Source organism: Balaenoptera ricei, chromosome 10, assembly GCF_028023285.1.
Source record: "Balaenoptera ricei isolate mBalRic1 chromosome 10, mBalRic1.hap2, whole genome shotgun sequence".
NCBI lineage: Eukaryota > Metazoa > Chordata > Mammalia > Artiodactyla > Balaenopteridae > Balaenoptera > Balaenoptera ricei.
In genome coordinates, this window is record NC_082648.1 from 99,078,207 (window position 1) to 99,095,958 (window position 17,752).

Below are 17,752 nucleotides of genomic sequence, written 5' to 3' on the forward strand. Positions count from 1 at the left end.
GCCATTAAAAAAGAAGAAAATCCTGCCATTTGCAACAATATGGGTGGACCTTGAGGGTATTATGCTAAATGAAATAGACAGAGAAAGACAATTACTTTATGACCTCACTTATATGTGGAATCTAAAACAAACAAACAAGCAAAACACCCATAAATACAAATAACAGATTAGTGGATGCCAGAGATGGGGGTGGGGGGAATGGGCAAGGTGGGTGAAGGTGGTCAAAAGGTACAAACTTCCTGTTATAAAATAAGTAAGTCCTGGGGATGTAATGTAGTGTGGTGACTATAGTTAATAATACTGTATTGTATATTTGAAAGTTGCTAAGAGAATAGATCTTAAAAGTTCTCATCACAATAAAAAATGTATAACTATGTGTGGTGATGGACGTTAACTAGAATTACTGTGGTGATTATTTCACAATATATACATTATATCAAATTCGTATGTGTCTAAAACTAATAAAATGTTATATGTCAATTATATCACAATAAAAACTGGTATCCAGTATATAAAGGACTTATATCTCAAAACTCAATGAAACAAGGCAAACAACTCAATTTTTCAAAATGAGTAAAAGATCTGGACCCTTCACCAAAAAAGACATACAAATGGCAAATAAGCATAGGAAAAGAGAGGCAACATCACTAGACATTAAGAAATGCAAATTAAAACCACAATGAGATCATCACTACGCACCCATTAGAACGGAGTGGAAAAAACGGCAATACTAAGTGCTGGTGACAATGTGGAACAATTGGAACTTTCACACATTAGTGTGACAAAATGTACAACCACTACAAAAAACAGTTCGGCAAGTTTCTTATAAGGTTAAACATACACTTACCTTATGACTCAGCAATCCTACTTCTAGATACTTACCCTAGAGAGAGGAAAACTTATGTTCACACAAAAACCTGTATGAGAATGTCTGCAGCAGCAGCATTATTCATAATCACCAAAAACTGGAAATTGGAATTAGTGTACTTTTTTCTCTCTCAAATAATTTTTAAATGTGGTAAAATATGCATAACATAAAATTAAACATCTTAACCATTTTTATGTGTTATCGTTCAGTAGTGTTAGATACATTCACACGGTTGGGCACCCAACGTCCAGAACACATTTCAATTCGCAAATCTGAAACTTTTAGGGTTTTCGTTTTTGGTTTTTTTTTTGCCACAGCACGCAGCATGTGGAATCTTAGTTCCCCAACCAGGGGTCGAACCTGAGCCCCCGCATTGGAAGCGCAGAGTCCTAACCACTGGACCACCAGGGAAGTCCCCTGAAACCTTTAGTTTTTCGAAATACTGCCATACTGTTTTCCACAGTGGCTGTTCCCCCATTTCACATTCCTAGTAGCAGCGCAAAAGAGTTCGAATTTCTCCATACTCTCGCCAACACTTGTTATTTTCCTTTTTTTTCTTTTTACTATTTTTATTTTGCACTATAAAAGACACCACCAACCAGTAACATACTGTTTTCTTCACATTCAAAACACTTGTTATTTTCTCTTGTGGTTCTGATTTGCATTTCCCCTAAGGATGGTGTTGAGCACACTTTCATGTGCTTGTGGCCATTTGTATATCTTCTTTGGAGAAATATCTATTCAAGTCTTTTGCCCATTTTTTTTTTTAACTTTTTAAAATTTTTTTATTTTTTGGCCGCACCACGCAGCTTGCTAGGGATCTTAGTTCCCCGACCAGGGATCGTAACCATGCCCCCTGCCGTGGAGGTGTGGAGTCTTAACTACTGTACCGCCAGGGAAGTAAGTCCCTCCTTTGCCCATTTTTTAATCAGGCTAATAGGGGGTTTTATGTTGAGTTGTAGGAGTTCTTTATATATTCTGAAATATTAGTCCCTTATCAGATACATGATTTGAAAATATTTTCTCCCATTCCACAGGCTGCCTTTTCACCCTGTTGATTGTGTCCTTTGATGAAAAGAAGTTTTTAATTTTGATGTAGTACAATTAATGGATTTTTACTTTTGTGGCCTGTGCTTTGGTGTTATATCCAAGAAATCATTGCTAAATCAATGTCATGAAGTTTTCTCCTGTTTTCTTCTAAGAGTTTTATAGTTTTAGTTGTTAGGTCTTTATAATTAGATCACTTAGGTATTTATAGTTACATCTCTGAGGTCTCTTAGTTCTTTAGTCCATTTTGAGTTAAATTTTGTATATGATGTAAAGGTAAGGGTCCAACTTCATTTTTTTTTTTTTGTATGTAGAGGTCCAGTTTTCCCAGCACTGTTTGTATTTTCTTTTAATTTTATTTATTTAAATTAATTTTTATTGGAGTATAGTTGATTAACAATGCTGTGTTCCAGCACTATTCGTTGAAAAAACTTCTTTTCCCATAAATGGTCTTAGCATCCTTGTTGAAACTCATGTGATCATATTCAATACATGCATGGGTTTATTTCTGGGCTCTAGTCTGCCCTCTGTTCTATTGAGGAGTGTCTAATGAAGATGGAGTTTCAGTTTGGGAAGATGAAAAAGTTCTGGAGATAGATGGTGGTGATGGTTGCACAACAATATGAACGTACTTAATGGCACAGAACTGTACACTTTAAAATGGTAAATCTGGGGCTTCCCTGGTGGCACAGTGGTTAAGAATCCACCTGCCAATGCAGGGGACATGGGTTCAAGCCCTGGTCTGGGAAGATCCCACATGCCGCAGAGCAGCCAAGCCTGTGCGCCACAGCTACTGAGCCTGTGCTCTAGAGCCCGCGAGCCACAACTACTGAACCCACGTGCCACAACTACTAAAGCCTGCATTGCTAGAGCCCATGCTCCGCAATAAAGAGAAGCCACTGCAATGGGAAGCCCGTGTACCGCAAGGAAGAGTAGCCCCCGCTCGCCGCAACTAGAAAAAGCCCACGCACAGCAATGAAGACCCAATGCAGCCAAAAAATAAATTAATTAATTTAAAAAAATAAATAAAACAAAATAAAACGGAAATTTTTTTAAATGGTAAATTTTATGTGTATTTTTGCCACAATTTTCAAAAATTTTTAATGAAACAAAGACATTTTCAGAAAAGCAAAAGCCGGGATAATTTGTGGCCAACAGACCTTTACTCCAAGAAATGCTACAGAAAATTCTTCAGGCTGGAGGGAGAGATAACAATTCAGATCTACAAAAAGGAAAGAAGCACATTGAAAATGGCAAATATGTGGGTAAATAAAAATACTCCTGTTCTTTTCTTAAATTTTTCAAAAAAATCAATTGCCGGGCTTCCCTGGTGGTGCAGTGGTTAAGAATCCTCCTGCCAATGCAGGGGACACGGGTTCGAGCCCTGGTCCGGGAAGATCCCACATGCCTCGGAGCAACGAAGCCCGTGCGCCACAACTACTGAGACTGCACTCTAGAGCCTGCGAGCCACAACTACTGAGCCTGCATGCCACAACTACTGAAGCCCGTGCGCCACGAGCCTGTGCTCTGCACACAACAAGAGAAGCCACTGCAATGAGAAGCCCACAAAACGCAACGAAGAGTAGCCCCTGCTCACCGCAACTAGAGAAAGCCCCGTGCACAGCAACGAAGACCCAATGCAGCCAAAATAAATTAATTAATTAATTTTTTTAAAAAAAGTTAAAAAAAAATCAATTGCCTTTTTAAAGTAAAAATAGCAGTGGATCACGAAGTTTATATCATTTATAGAAGTAAAATAAATGACAACAGTACAAAGGACAATAAAGTTGTAAATACAATGATACTATTGTAAAGGTTTCATTAAACGTGAATCAGCTATGATAAATTAAGGATGGACACTGTAATCCCTAAAGTAACCACTTAAAAAATGATCAAAGAACTGGCTAAGGGCTTCCCTGGTGGCACAGTGGTTGAGAATCCGCCTGCCAATGCAGGGGACACAGGTTCGATCCCTGGTCCAGGAAGATCCCACAGGCCATGGAGCAACTAAGCTCGTGTGCCACAACTACTGAGCCTGTGCTCTAGAGCCCGTGAGCCACAACTACTGAGCCCACATGCCACAACTACTGAAGCCCGTGCGCCTTGAGCCCATGCTCCACAATGAGAGAAGCCACTGCAATGAGAAGCCCGCGAACCGCAACAAAGAGTAGCCCCCGCTCGCCGCAACTAGAGAAAGCCCGCGTGCAGCAACGAAGACCCAACACAGCCAAAAATAAATAAAATAAAATAAATAAATAAAATTAAAAAAAAAAAGAACTGGCTAAAAAGTCAATAGAAGAAAAAGAATGAATTACTTAAAAATAACTAACCCAAACAATCCAGGAACAGAGAAATAAAAGAACAAAAAACAGAGGGGACAAAAAAAAACAAATATCAAGATGGCAGACTGGAATCCAATCATATGAGTAATCACACTAAAGGTAAATGGAATAAGCATCCAATAAAACTGATGAATCTCTTGATTCATTAAAGAGAGAAAACATAAATAAATCACCAACAACAGTAATGAAAGACAGGACATCTCTACAAAACCTACAGAACAATAAGATAAAATCATGAATAACCTTATGCCAATATGTTTAACAACTTAAATGTAATGGGGGCTTCCCTGGTGGTGCAGTGGTTGGGAGTCTGCCTGCTGATGTGGGGGACACAGGTTCGAGCCCTGGTCTGGGAGGATCCCACATGCCGCGGAGCAGCTGGGCCCGTGAGCCACAACTACTGAGCCTGCGCATCTGGAGCCTGTTCTCTGCAACAAGAGAGGCCGCGATGGTGAGAGGCCCGCGCACCGCGATGAAGAGTGGCCCCGCTTGCCGCAGCTGGAGAAAGCCCTCGCACAGAAACGAAGACCCAACACAGCTAAAAATAAATAAATAAATAAATAAATAAATATTTTTAAAAAACCCACTACAATAAGCATAATACAGTGTCCCAAAAGTCTGAAAACATAGGGAAAATCATGTATTTATTGTAAATTAAAAAAAAAAATGTAATGGATAAATTTCTTGAAAAATATAATTTACCAAAACATACAAAAACATAAAATATATGAATAGTTCAAGATCTATAATAAAGAAATTGAATTCATAATTAACAACCTTCCCACTAGAAAACTCCAGGCCCAGATGCTTCATTGGTGATTACACCAAATTTTTTTTTTTTTTAAGAAGTTGAATATTTTATTATTAAACTGTTTCTTATTTTCCTGCAAGGTTGTTGCTTCACTGTATAAAAATAGCACCAGCAAACACAGTATATTGCAAAATTATGATACTAATGTTCTTCTGGACACTATACAACTAACAAACTTTACTCCGCTGTCATTTATTTCCAGTGGCAAGTTCATTGAGTATTTTGACCCAAATCCAGGGATGGCTGTAAGCAAGTTACAATATTATATAAGGTTAAGATAACAATGTTATCCTTGAATTATATAATTTTTATAACTAGTTTTACCACAGATAATTTCAGGAATTCTGAGCATTATAACTGGAGACTAGCCTAAAAATCACAGGGTGTTGTGAAAAAGATGCATAGTGTTTATCTGAAATCATTAGGAAGTTAAGGGGTATTCTTTTCAGGCAACATTGTTGCAAGTAGTTTCTTTTGCTAAAAGTTGCTTTTTAAAAATCTATCCACCACTAATTTAAGACAACTATGCTAGCTTAAGTTGTTTCAAACTAGTTTATTTAGGGGTTCCATTTTCACTCCTCAATAGACTTTCTCATACGCTTCTTCACTCATTAGTTCATCTTGTTCTGAAGGGTTGCTGAGTGTCATCTTGATCAGCCAACCATCTTCATAACAGGATTTGTTGACAAGTCCTGGATTTTCTGCTAGAGCTTCATTAATTTCAGTTACTTCTCCTGATAGAGGAGAATAGAGTTCACTAGCAGCTTTCACACTTTCCAAAGCACCAAATTCCTCTTGTTTGTTCAATTTTGTCCCAACTTCAGGCAGACTACAGTAAACATCTCCCAAAGCTTCCTGTGCAAAATTGCTGATTCCCACTGTTCCAACACCGTTTTCTGTTGTTACCCATTCATGTTTGTCTGTGAATTTACGACCCGACAGCAGAGCGGGGCCAGTGCGCAGCGCCCGGACGGCGCCCACCCGCAGTCCCCAGGGCCGCGGCGGGCAGGGCGCGTTGGGCGCAGAGCTGGTGCGCAGGCTGCAGACCGCGGCCCGCACGCTCCGCGCCACTCGCAGCGCCATGTTCGCAGGGGTGCAGAGGGTCTCCGCGCAGCATCTAGAGCCACACCAAATATTTAAGGAAGATAAAACACCAATCTTACATAAACACCTTCAAAAGTAGAAGAGAAGGGAACACTTCCCCACTTGTTTTATGAGGCCAGCATAACTCTGATACCAAAAACTGACATTATATAAAAAGAAAATTGCAGATAATATCATTCATGAACATAGACAAAAAATTAGCAAATTAAAAAATATTACTACTGAGTTGTAAAACAAAGTATTAGCAAATTGAATCCAGCAATATATAAAAATGATAATCATATCCATATGGAGTTTATACCAGTTATACAAAGTTGGTTCAACTTTGCAAACTTAGGATAGGCAAAAATGTCTTAAAACACAAAAAGCACTAATCATAAAAGAAAAACTTGATAAGCTGGACTTCATCAAAATTAAAATTTTATACCCTTCAAAAAAAAAAAAGAAAAGGTAAATCTTAGATTGAGAAAAAATATTCACAACACATATATATGACAAAGGACTTATATTCAGATTACACTTTTAAAAATTCCTACAACTCAGTAATTAAAAAAAAAGACAACAACCCAAGTTATAAAAATGGGCAAAAGACTTGGACACTTCACAAATGAAGGTATACAAATGGCCAATAAGCACATTAAAAGATACTCAACATTGTAATTCTGGAAATGCAAATTAAAACCACTATGAGATTCCAATACACACCCAGCAGAATAGCCAAATTAAAAGGACTGACAAGGGAATTCCCTGGTAGTCCAGTGGTTAGGACTCTGTACTTTCACTGCTGAGTGTAGGGGTTCAGGCCCTGGACAGGGAACTAAGATCCCACAAACTGGGGCTTCCCTGGTGGCGCAGTGGTTGAGAATCTGCCTGCCAATGCAGGGGACACGGGTTCGAGCCCTGGTCTGGGAAGATCCCACATGCCGCGGAGCGACTAAGCCCGTGAGCCACAACTACTGAGCCTGCGCGTCTGGAGCCTGTGCTCCGCAACGGGAGAGGCCGCGACGGTGAGAGGCCCGCGCACCGCGATGAAGAGTGGCCCCTGCTCACCACAACTGGAGAAAGCCCTCGCACAGAAACGAAGACCCAACACAGCCATAAATAAATACATAAATAAATAAATTTATTTATTAAAAAAAAAAAACTGGACAGTCCTGGCTACTGTCACTTTAAAAGAGTTTCTTTAAAAAAAAAAAAAAGATCCCACAAACTGCACGGGTGCAGCCAAAAAAATTTTTTTTTAATTTTTTAATAAAAATAAAAGGACTGAGAAGATCAAGTATTGTCAAGGACATGGAGCAACAGGAACGCTCACACATGGCTGGTGGGAATGTAAAATGCTATAAACACTTTGGCAGTTTCTTTCTTTCTTTCTAAAAGACACTTACCACACCACTCAGGACTCCACTTCTAGATGTTTACCCAAGAGACAGAAAAACCTATGTCCACACAAAGACCTTCATGTGAATGTTGGGGTTTTTTGGTTTGTTTGTTTTTTCATTTCTTGGCTGTGCTGCACCTTTGTGGGATCTTAGTTCTCTGACCAGGGATCGAACCCAGGCCCTCGGCAGTGAAAGCGCGAAGTCCTAACTATTGGACTGCCAGGGGATTCCCTTTTATTTATTTTTTTTTAATTTATTTTTTATTTTTAGACCTTCATGTGAACGTTGATAGCTTTATTCATAATAGCCAAACCATGGAAACAACCCAAACAAATGGTGAGTATATAACCAATCTGAGATCCATCCATTCAGTGCATCACTACTCAGCAATCAAAAGGAGCAAACTATGATAAATATGACATGGCTGAATCTCAAAAGTGTTATGCTGAGTGAAAGAAGCCCGGGTTCAATCCCTGGTTGGGGAACTGAGATCTCGCAAGCCATGCGGCGTGGCCAAAATTAAAAAAGAAAAAAAAAAAAAAAACCATTACAGTAACATACAGAGTATTTTCACTGCCCTAAAAATCCTCTGTGCTCTGTCTACTCATCCCTCGCTCCCCCCAACCCCTGGCAACCACTGACCTTTTTATTGTCTCCATAGTTTTGCCTTTTCCAGAACGTCATATAGGTGGAATAACGCAGTATGCAGACTTTTCAGATTGGTTTCTTTCACTAGGTAAAAAGCATTTAAGATTCCTCCATGTCTTTTCATGGCTTGATAGCTCATTTATTTTTAGCACTGAATACTACTCCATTGTCTGGATGGACCACAGTTTGTTTATTCATTCACCTACTGAAGGAATCTTGGTTGCTTCTAAGTTTAGGCAATTATGAATAAAGCTGCTATAAACATCGTATGCAGGTTCTTGTGTGAACATAAGTTTTCAACTCCTTTGTATAAATACCAAGGAGTGAAATTGCTGGATCATATGGTGAGATTATGCTTAGTTTTATGAGAAACCGCCAATCTCTCTTCCAAAGTGGCTGTACCATATTGCATTCCCATCAGCAAAGTTCCTGTTGCTCTACAGCTTTGTCAGCATTTGGTGGTGTCAGTGTTCCAGATTTTAGTCATTCCAATAGGTGTGCAGTGGTATCTCATTGTTTTAATTTGTATTTTCCTGGTGACACAAGCTGTGGAACATCTTTTCATATGCTTATTTGCTATCTGTATATGTTCTTTGGAGAGATGTCTGTTAAGATCTTTAGCTCATTTTATAATCAGGTTATTTCCTTATTATTGCATTTTAAGAGTCCTTTGTATAATTTGGATAACAGTCCTTTATCAAATATGTCTTCTGCAAATATTTTCTCCCAGCCTATGGCTTATCTTTTCATTCTCCTGACAGCGCAGAAGTTTTTAATTTTAAGGAAGCCCAGCTTACTAGTTATTTCTTTCAAGGATCATGCTTTTGGTGTTATATCTTAGAAGTCATTGCCAAACCCAAGATCATCTAGATTTTCTCCTATGTTATCTTCTAGGAGTTTTTTTTTGTTTTTATTTACTTTTGGCTGCATTGGGTCTTAGTTGTGGCACGTGGGATCTTTCGTTGCAGCACACGGGCTCTTCGTTGCGGCGCGTGGGCTCCTCTCTAGTTGTGGCACATGGGCTTCTCTCTAGCTGTGGTGCGCGAGCTTAGTTGCCCCGTGGCACACGGGATCTTAGTTCCCTGACCAGGGATAGAACCCACGTCCCCTGCATTGGAAGGCGGATTCTTAACCACTGGATCACCAGGGAAGTCCCTTCCAGGAGCTTTATAGTTTTCTGTTTTACATTTAGGCCTATGATCCATTTTGAGCTAATCTTTCCAAACTGTGTATGGTCTGTCTAGATTCATTTTTTTTTTTGCATGTGATGTCCAGATGTTCCAGTATCATTTGTTGAAAAGACTATCCATTGTATTGCCTTTGCTCCTTGGGCCAAGTATCATTTGACTATTTTTATATGGGTCTATTTCTGGGCTCTCCATTCTGTTTCATTGATCTGTCTATTCTTTAACCAATACTACGCTGTCTCGATTTACTGTAGCTTTATAGGAAGTCTTGAAGTTGGGTAGTGTCAGTCCTCCAACTTTGTTCTTTAATTTTGAGTTGGCTAATTCTGGATCTTTTTCCTCTCCCTACAAACTTTAGACTGAGCTTGTCAATATCCACAAAATAACTTAGTGGGATTTTGATTGGGATTGAATTGAATCTATAGATCACGTTGGGAAGAACTGATATCATGATGTGATATTGTGAGTCTTCCTATCCATAAACAGGGAATAACTATTTAATCCTTCTTTGGTATCTTTCACCAGAGTTTTGTAGTTTTCCTCATGTAGGTCTTGTATGATATAAATTTTTAATACGCATACTGAGGTATTCAGTATGGAGTTTGTCCATGTAATTGCCATCTGTCTTTGAGGTCAGGGCCATGTCTGCTTAAGTAGCAGATGGTGTGACAACATTTGTAGGTATGGACATCAGAAATGCTGATGAAGGGGAGGAGAATCTCATAGATTCCATTAGAATCTGGATTCTAATCCCAGCTCGACCACTAACTTGCTGTATGACCTCTGGCAAGAGATTTCCCCTTCTGGGCCTTAATGAAGGGGTTAGGCTAAACCAGTGGATCCTGGGCTCAACTCCCAAATGTTTTTTCAGTAGGTTTGGGGTAGCACCTGGAGAAGTCTGCATAATTAAAAACTTAACGCTGGTGTTTTTGATCTCCGGGATCCACTGACTTATTTGGAGTAAAGGTTCCCAAATTTCCTCCACTCACGTGCCTTTAGTGATTCAATAATTGTTTCATGATGCCCCAGGCCTAAAGAAATACCTAATAGTTCTGTCATTAAGTAGATAAGCCCAAACAAACTCAGTAAGTTTTTTTTTTAATAAATTTATTTATTTATTTATTTATTTATTTATTTATTTTTGGCTGTGTTGGGTCTTCATTGCTGTGCACGAGCTTTCTTTAGTTGCGGTGAGTGGGGGCTACTCTTCGTTGCGGTGCGCGGGCTTCTCATTGTCATGGCTTCTCTTGTTGTGGAGCACGGGCTCTAGGCGCGCGGGCTTCAGTAGTTGTGGCACGTGGGCTCAGTAGTTGTGGCTTGCGGGCTCTAGAGCTCAGGCTCAGTAGTTGTGGCGCACGGGCTTAGTTGCTCCGCGGCATGTGGGATCTTTCTGGACCAGGGCTCGAACCCGTGTCCCTTGCATTGGCAGGCAGATTCTTAACCACTGCGCCACCAGGGAAGCCCCAAACTCAGTAGTATTTATGTCCTAACAATTTAGCGCCTTTTGGGCACCGCACACTGTCTCAAACCTCGGAATCAGACTGGACATCCCACTCTCTTTTCCTCTTCCACATTGATTTACACACAGTACTTGCTTTTTATCACAACAACCTCCAAAACCTCGGTTTGGCAAAGATATGACATTATCAGAAGGAATGTAGTGTGAGCCAGTGCTGAAACTGCCTCAAGCTAGCAGTCTGTGCAGAATCAGGCGGCACTGCGTTATAGGCTGAATGGTGCCCCCTCTTCAAATTCATTCATGTTGAAGTCCTAACCCCCAGGACCTCCGACTATGACTGAATTTGGAGACAGGGCTATTAAGGAGGTAATTAAGGTAAAATGAGGTCATATGGGTGGGCCCTAATCCAATATGACTGGTGACCTTATAAGAGGAGATTAGAACACGGATATGCCCACACAAAAGAAAGACCACGTGAGACACAGCAAGAAGACAGCCATCTGCAAGCCAAAGAGAGAGGCTTTGGAAGAAATGAAACTTGCCGACACCTTGATCTTGTACTTCTAGCCTCCAGGACTGTGTTGTTTAAGCCACCCAGTCTGTGGTAATTTGTTAGGGGAGCCCGGCAAACCAACACACCAGGTTTCCTCTAAGATTTTAAAATATCCCTCAGCACCCCTGAGAGGTCCCTGCCATGCCTCAGAGCACCTCAACACACAGTTGCAGAACCACACACAGAGGGTCTTAAATATTCCCCACTCAAATCAGTAATTGCTAGGGTATAAGTCAGCTAGCAAAATTTCACTCAGCATATATAAACATTTCTGCCCTAATCACACACCTGGCTCTTTGCTTCAGCAGACATCCATCACTTGGTAGAAGAGTCACCCTAGGCCAGTGATTTAGGTAGCCAGTTAGGAGGTCGTTGGAGTAGTTTGGGAGACAGCCAGTCATGAACCGGACCGGGATGGTAGCAGTGGGAATGCAGAAAAGTGGACATATCGGGATATGTTTTGTGGTGAGAAGTAGTTCAGTCAGAACTTGTAGATGGATCTGTGAGTGGGAGAGAGCAGAATCAAGGATAATTCCTAGGTTTTTGTTTATAATTAATTATATTTCTACTGTGACTACAATCTTTCATTCCACAATTTTTAGTGAGAGCCTGCTAAATGCCATACTATGTCCAAGGTGTTGGGATAGAGAAGTGGGAAAGACAACGTCCCTGCTTTCACTTGATTAGGAGTGTGGATGCTAAAGCTAGACTGCCTGGGTTCAAATTCCAGCTCTGTCACTTAGTAGCTGTGTGACTTTGGGCAAGTTACTTACCCTACCTAAGACTCAGTTACCTTATCTGCACAATGGGGATAATAAAGGTATCCACCTCCTAGAACTGCTATAAGGATTTAAAAAGTTAATATATTACAGCACTTATAACAGTGCCTAACAAGAGTAAGCAGTCTATAAGTTTTAGCTATTACAACTCAGGGAACTTTTATCCTAGTGGAAGGAGACAGAAAATAAACAAACACTGAATATTATATTGTGATAAGTTCAATGAAGAAAATCAAAAAGGGGGATGTGGGGCTTCCCTGGTGGCGCAGTGGTTGAGAATCTGCCTGCCAATGCAGGGGACACGGGTTCGAGCCCTGGTCTGGGAAGATCCCACATGCCGCGGAGCAACTAGGCCCATGAGCCACAATTACTGAGCCTGCGCGTCTGGAGCCTGTGCTCCGCAATGAGAGAGGCCGCGATGATGAGAGGCCCGCGCACCGCGATGAAGAGTGGCCCCCACTTGCCACAACTAGAGAAAGTCCTCGCACAGAAATGAAGACCCAACACAACCATAAATAAATAAATAAATAAATAAATAAATAAATAAATAAATAAAAAAAAAAAGGGGGGATGTGATAGAGAGCTTCATGAACTACTTTACACTGGGGGCTCAGGAAAGGCCTTTCTGAGGAGATAACATTTAAACTGAGACCTAGGGGACTTCCCTGGTGATCCAGTGGTTAGGACTGTGCACTCTCACTGCCAGGGGCCCAGGTTCAATCCCTGGTCAGAGAACTAAGATCCCACAAGCCGTGCGGTGTGGCCAAAATTAATTAATTAATTAATTAATTAAAATAAAAAATAAACAAGCCAGTAGTGAAAATAAATTTGCTTTAAGAAATAAAATAAACTAAGACCTAAATGGTAAGAAGGAGCCAGACAAGAGAATATCCAGGAAAAGAACATTCTAGAAAGAAACAACAAAAGTAAATTCCCCAAGGAACAAATCTGGCATGTTCCAGCGACAGAAAGAAGGTCAGTAGGGCTGGAATTCAGTGAGAGAGGGAGAGAATGATGCAGAATGAAGCTGGCAAGGCAGGCAGTTGACAGATCACATAGGCCCTTATAGGTCAGCAGGGTAAGGAATCAGCTTTTATTTCAGAGTAATTAGAGGGACTTCTCTTGTGGTCCAGTGGTTAAGACACCGCGCTCCCAATGCAGGGGGCCCTGGTTCCATCCCAGGTCAGGGAACTAGATCCCGCGTGCATACCGCAACTAAGAGTTTGCATGCCGCAACCAAGACGTCTGCATGCCACAACAAAGATCCCTCATGCCACAACTAAGACCCAGCACAGCCAAAATACATAAATAAATGAATATTAAAAAAAAAAAAAAAAAGACTGATGAGGAGTAGGGAGTGATTAAATGAGGAAGGCGGCGTGGTTTGACTTACTTTTTAAAGAGATCTGTCTGGCAGTTGTATGAATAGGTTTTAGGGACAAGAGTCTACTACAGGACTTCAGGCAAGACATGAGGGTGACTTCATCTGGGGGGAGGGACAGAGGTAAGAGGACAGATCTGAGATGTGTCTTAGATATAGAATCAACTAGACTTGTACTTCATACAAAGGTCCTGCTGTACAAAGCTCAGGACAGTCTGCCTCATACTAGTCACAGGTGTTGACATTTGCAGCTTAGATTCAGCTTTGCAGCCTTAGGGCTTTAGATTCTGACAGTCGTGGATCTGAATTCTGGCTCCATCACTCAGCCACTGTGTGACCTTATACAAGCCGTCTTCACAGCTTCCTCCCCTGTAAAAGGGCGATGGAAAACAACACTTGGCTTAAGCGTAGCTGTGGAAGTTAAATGAGAGAACCCAGTCAGAGCACTTCGCACAGAATCTGACCACACAGGAAGAGCTCAGTGAATGTCGCGGTTATCACTGCACTCAGTTACTGGACATCTCCACACTCATTCCGATGAACCAACTGCAACTGTTCTTTTCCTGGCCTCCCTGCCTCCAGCTCCACCTGCTCCAATCCGTCCTCAACTCTGCTGTAGGACATTACCTCGGACATAAACCAGTCATGTCACTCCCCTTTCAGAATCACTGCAACAGCTCCCCTGCCTACAGACAAAACCCCAAAGTCTCAGAACAACACCCAAAGGCCCTGAGCACTCGGCACCCTGCCTGCCTCCCCACCAGCCCCTTCCCACGTCCTAGCCTACAGCCATGCTACATTATTTCAGTTCCCCAAATAAACCACTGCTCCAACTTACCATGCTTTTGTCTATGCCGAAGTATTCTTACCCCCATGTACCTGTTAAACAATAACTCATCTGTCGAGACACAGCTTAAGTATCACTTATCCTGACATCTCCCTTCCCATCCACCGAGAACTGCTCTCTCCTCTCTATTATCACTGTAAATTGCACATAATTCCAGTACTTCACTGATCGATCTATAATCTTCACCTGTGAAGTCGCAGAGGGCAGGCACCGAGAGCACCTCTGAAACCCCTGCACGGCACCATTCAGGAAACATCTAATGAATGGAGAACAACGCAGGAGGAGGAGACTTTTATGAATACACTTCTCCAGGGCAGTATGTTTAGCTCCTAGTTGGTGGTCTTCTTAGGGAGGCTTCGCCCTGAGATGGTTAGGAGAAAGGGCTCTGGAATCGGAAAGAAATGTGTTGGAGCACAAACAGTGAGGATGTTCCACTGCGTCCTCACTGTGCGACCCTGAATACGTTACTTAACCTAAGACTCATCTTAGGTCTTCCTCTGTGTCTTCATCTGTAAAATGGAATGATAATAACCTCATAGGGTTGTTGCAAAGAGCAAAAGAGACGTACGTAATGAGCTCAGTCAAGTGCCTGGCATCCATCGAGCACTCAGTGCAGAGTAGCTTTTAAAAAGTGCAAAAGATATATACAATGGAATATTACTCAGCCATAAAAAGAAACGAAACTGAGTTATTTGTAGTGAGGTGGATGGAGTTAGAGTCTGTCATACAGAGTGAAGTAAGTCAGAAACAGAAAAACAAATACAGTATGCTAACACATATATATGGAATCTAAGGGAAAAAAAAAAAAAAGGTCATGAAGAACCTAGTGGCAAGATGGGAATAAAGACACAGACCTACTAGAGAATGGACTTGAGGATACGGGGAGGGGGAAGGGTAAGCTGTGACAAAGTGAGAGAGTGGCGTGGACATATATACACTACCAAACGTAAAATAGATAGCTGGTGGGAAGCAACCGCATAGCACAGGGAGATCAGCTCGGTGCTTTGTGACCACCTAGAGGGGTGGGATAGAGAGGGTGGGAGGGAGGGAGATGCAAGAGGGAAGAGATATGGGAACATATGTATATGTATAACTGATTCACTTTGTTATAACGCAGAGACTAACACACCATTGTAAAGCAATTATACTCCAATAAAAATGTTAAAAAAAAAAAAAAAGTGCAAAAAATACAGCAGACCACTAATAGTGATTATGGGGTGTGGGAGGATAGATTTCCATTTTACGTATTTTTATGTATTGTTTGAAAATCAGAAAAATAAAGATATAGCAAAATTAATAATAAAAATTTAAAACAGGGGGATTTCCCTGGTGATCCAGTGGTTAAGACTCCAATGCTTCCACTGCAGGGGGGTCAGGTTCAATCCCTGGTCGGGGAACTAAGATCCCGCATGCCACGCTGGCATGGGAGAAGAATTTTAAAAATTTTTTAAATTAGGGACTTCCCTGGTGGCACAGTGGTTGAGAATCCGCCTGCCAATGCAGGGGACACAGGTTTGATCCCTGGTCCGGGAAGATCCCACATGCCTCAGAGCAACTAAGCTCGTGCGCCACAACGACTAAGCCTGCGATCTAGAGCCGGTGAGCCACAACTACTGAGCCCGCGTGCTATAGCTACTGAAGCCCACGCGCCTAGAGCTTCTTGTGCTCCGCAACAAGAGAAGCCCGCTCACCGCAACGAAGAGTAGCCCCCGCTCGCCACAGCTAGAGAAAGCCTGCATGCAGCGACGAAGACCCAACTCAGCCATAAATAAATAAATTTTTTAAAAAACCAAACAAAAAAACAGATCCAAGCCTTCTACTCCATATCCATTGTTTTTTACATGCTCCCAAACCCTGGAGAGATGGGTCATGTTTAAGAATAAGTATGGGGGCTTCCCTGGTGGCACAGTGGTTGAGAATCGGCCTGCCAATGCAGGGGACACGGGTTCGAGCCCTGGTCTGGGAAGATCCCACATGCCGCGGAGCAACTGGGCCCGTGAGCCACAACTACTGAGCCTGAGCGTCTGAAGCCTCTGCTCCGCAACAAGAGAGGCCGCGATAGTGAGAGGCCCGCGCACCGCGATGAAGAGTGGCCCCCACTCGCCGCAACTGGAAAAAGCCCTCACGCAGAAACGAAGACCCAACACCGCCAAAAATAAACATAATAAATAAATAATAAATAATAAATTTTTAAAAAAAGAATAAGTATGGCCTAACACAACATTGAAAATCAACTATAGTCCAATAAAAAAATAAATAAATAAAATAAAACGTGAGCCAAAAAAAAAAAAAAAGGCACCACCAAAATCAGTAAGTCTGTCTGAAGTGCTTAGCAATAAAGCAAAGGTGGTAAAAAAAAAAAAAAGAAGAAGTATGGCCTTGGTCAGCAGGGGGCTGGCACTGGGAGAAGAAAATGGTTTCTTAGGAATCCTTTGCCCTAGACTGTCCATTCTAAACCACAAAGTAAGGAGACAGGTATCCGGGGCAGTAGCTCTGTTCAGTGATGAACACTATATAGATAACAAGAGTTTCTTCCAAGCCAGCAGTCACAGACTTACATGCTTTCAGTGGTCAGATGCCAGCACAGATGCATGCATGTTGTAAACAGTGGGGACTGGCAAGCTGGAGAGGACAAATGCTGTCTAAAGGAAACAGAGCTAGCAGCCCCAGCCAAGTGCTGCCCACCGTGTAGGCACCAGTGTCCCCATATATTCTAATTTTTTAAAAAAGAAAAGCTGAAAATCCAGATTATTTTTTGTAAAATTTAAATATTACTTCAAAAAATTTTATAACCACAGTACCAGCCAAACAAAACACTTTTGCAGGCTGAATTCAGCACATAAGTTCCAGTTTGCACCACACTTTTCTACAGGATTTCTTAGGAAATTGAGGCTGGGGCAAACCATGAAAATGGGTACCTCCACCAAGGTCAGAGTCCTTCATCTTTGCCTGTGTGTGTACAAATGAGTTAAGCCTGTCTGTCCCCATGTCCTTCCCAGTCAACAGTAAAGCTGATAGTCTTTTTTTTTTTTTTTTAACAAAGTATCTAAAACTTCACTCAACATGCTTCAGGGTAAAGAGAAAAAAGTAATTTCTACTTATTCTTCACAACCCAGCTGAGGTGATACCTTCCCCGGGAATCTGTCCCCTGATCCCTTAGCCCACCATGCTCTGTAGGACTAGCTAACATTCCCTGAGCACTTACTGTGCCAGGTCCTGCCTGAAGATCTTTACCAGTAAAAACCCATCTAATCCTCTCAACATACCTGTGATGCAGGTACTACTCCACACCCATTTTACATAAGATGAAGTAAACTGCCAGAGACCACTCCATTTAGACAGAG

At 41.6% G+C, this 17,752-nt stretch overlaps 1 protein-coding gene across 1 annotated transcript; it reads right to left on the reverse strand.

The window, feature by feature from the left end:
- Window positions 1-5,647: 5,647 nt before the first annotated feature.
- Window positions 5,648-6,151, reverse strand: LOC132373798 (glycine cleavage system H protein, mitochondrial-like). Its single transcript, XM_059937399.1, has one exon. It carries the CDS (start codon window positions 6,149-6,151, stop codon window positions 5,648-5,650), a length of 504 nt encoding a protein of 167 aa, XP_059793382.1.
- Window positions 6,152-17,752: the final 11,601 nt, after the last annotated feature.

Excerpts from the sequence above, each read along its gene's own strand:
- LOC132373798 (XM_059937399.1), bottom strand. The coding sequence starts at position 6,151 with ATGGCGCTGCGAGTGGCGCGGAGCGTGCGGGCCGCGGTCTGCAGCCTG.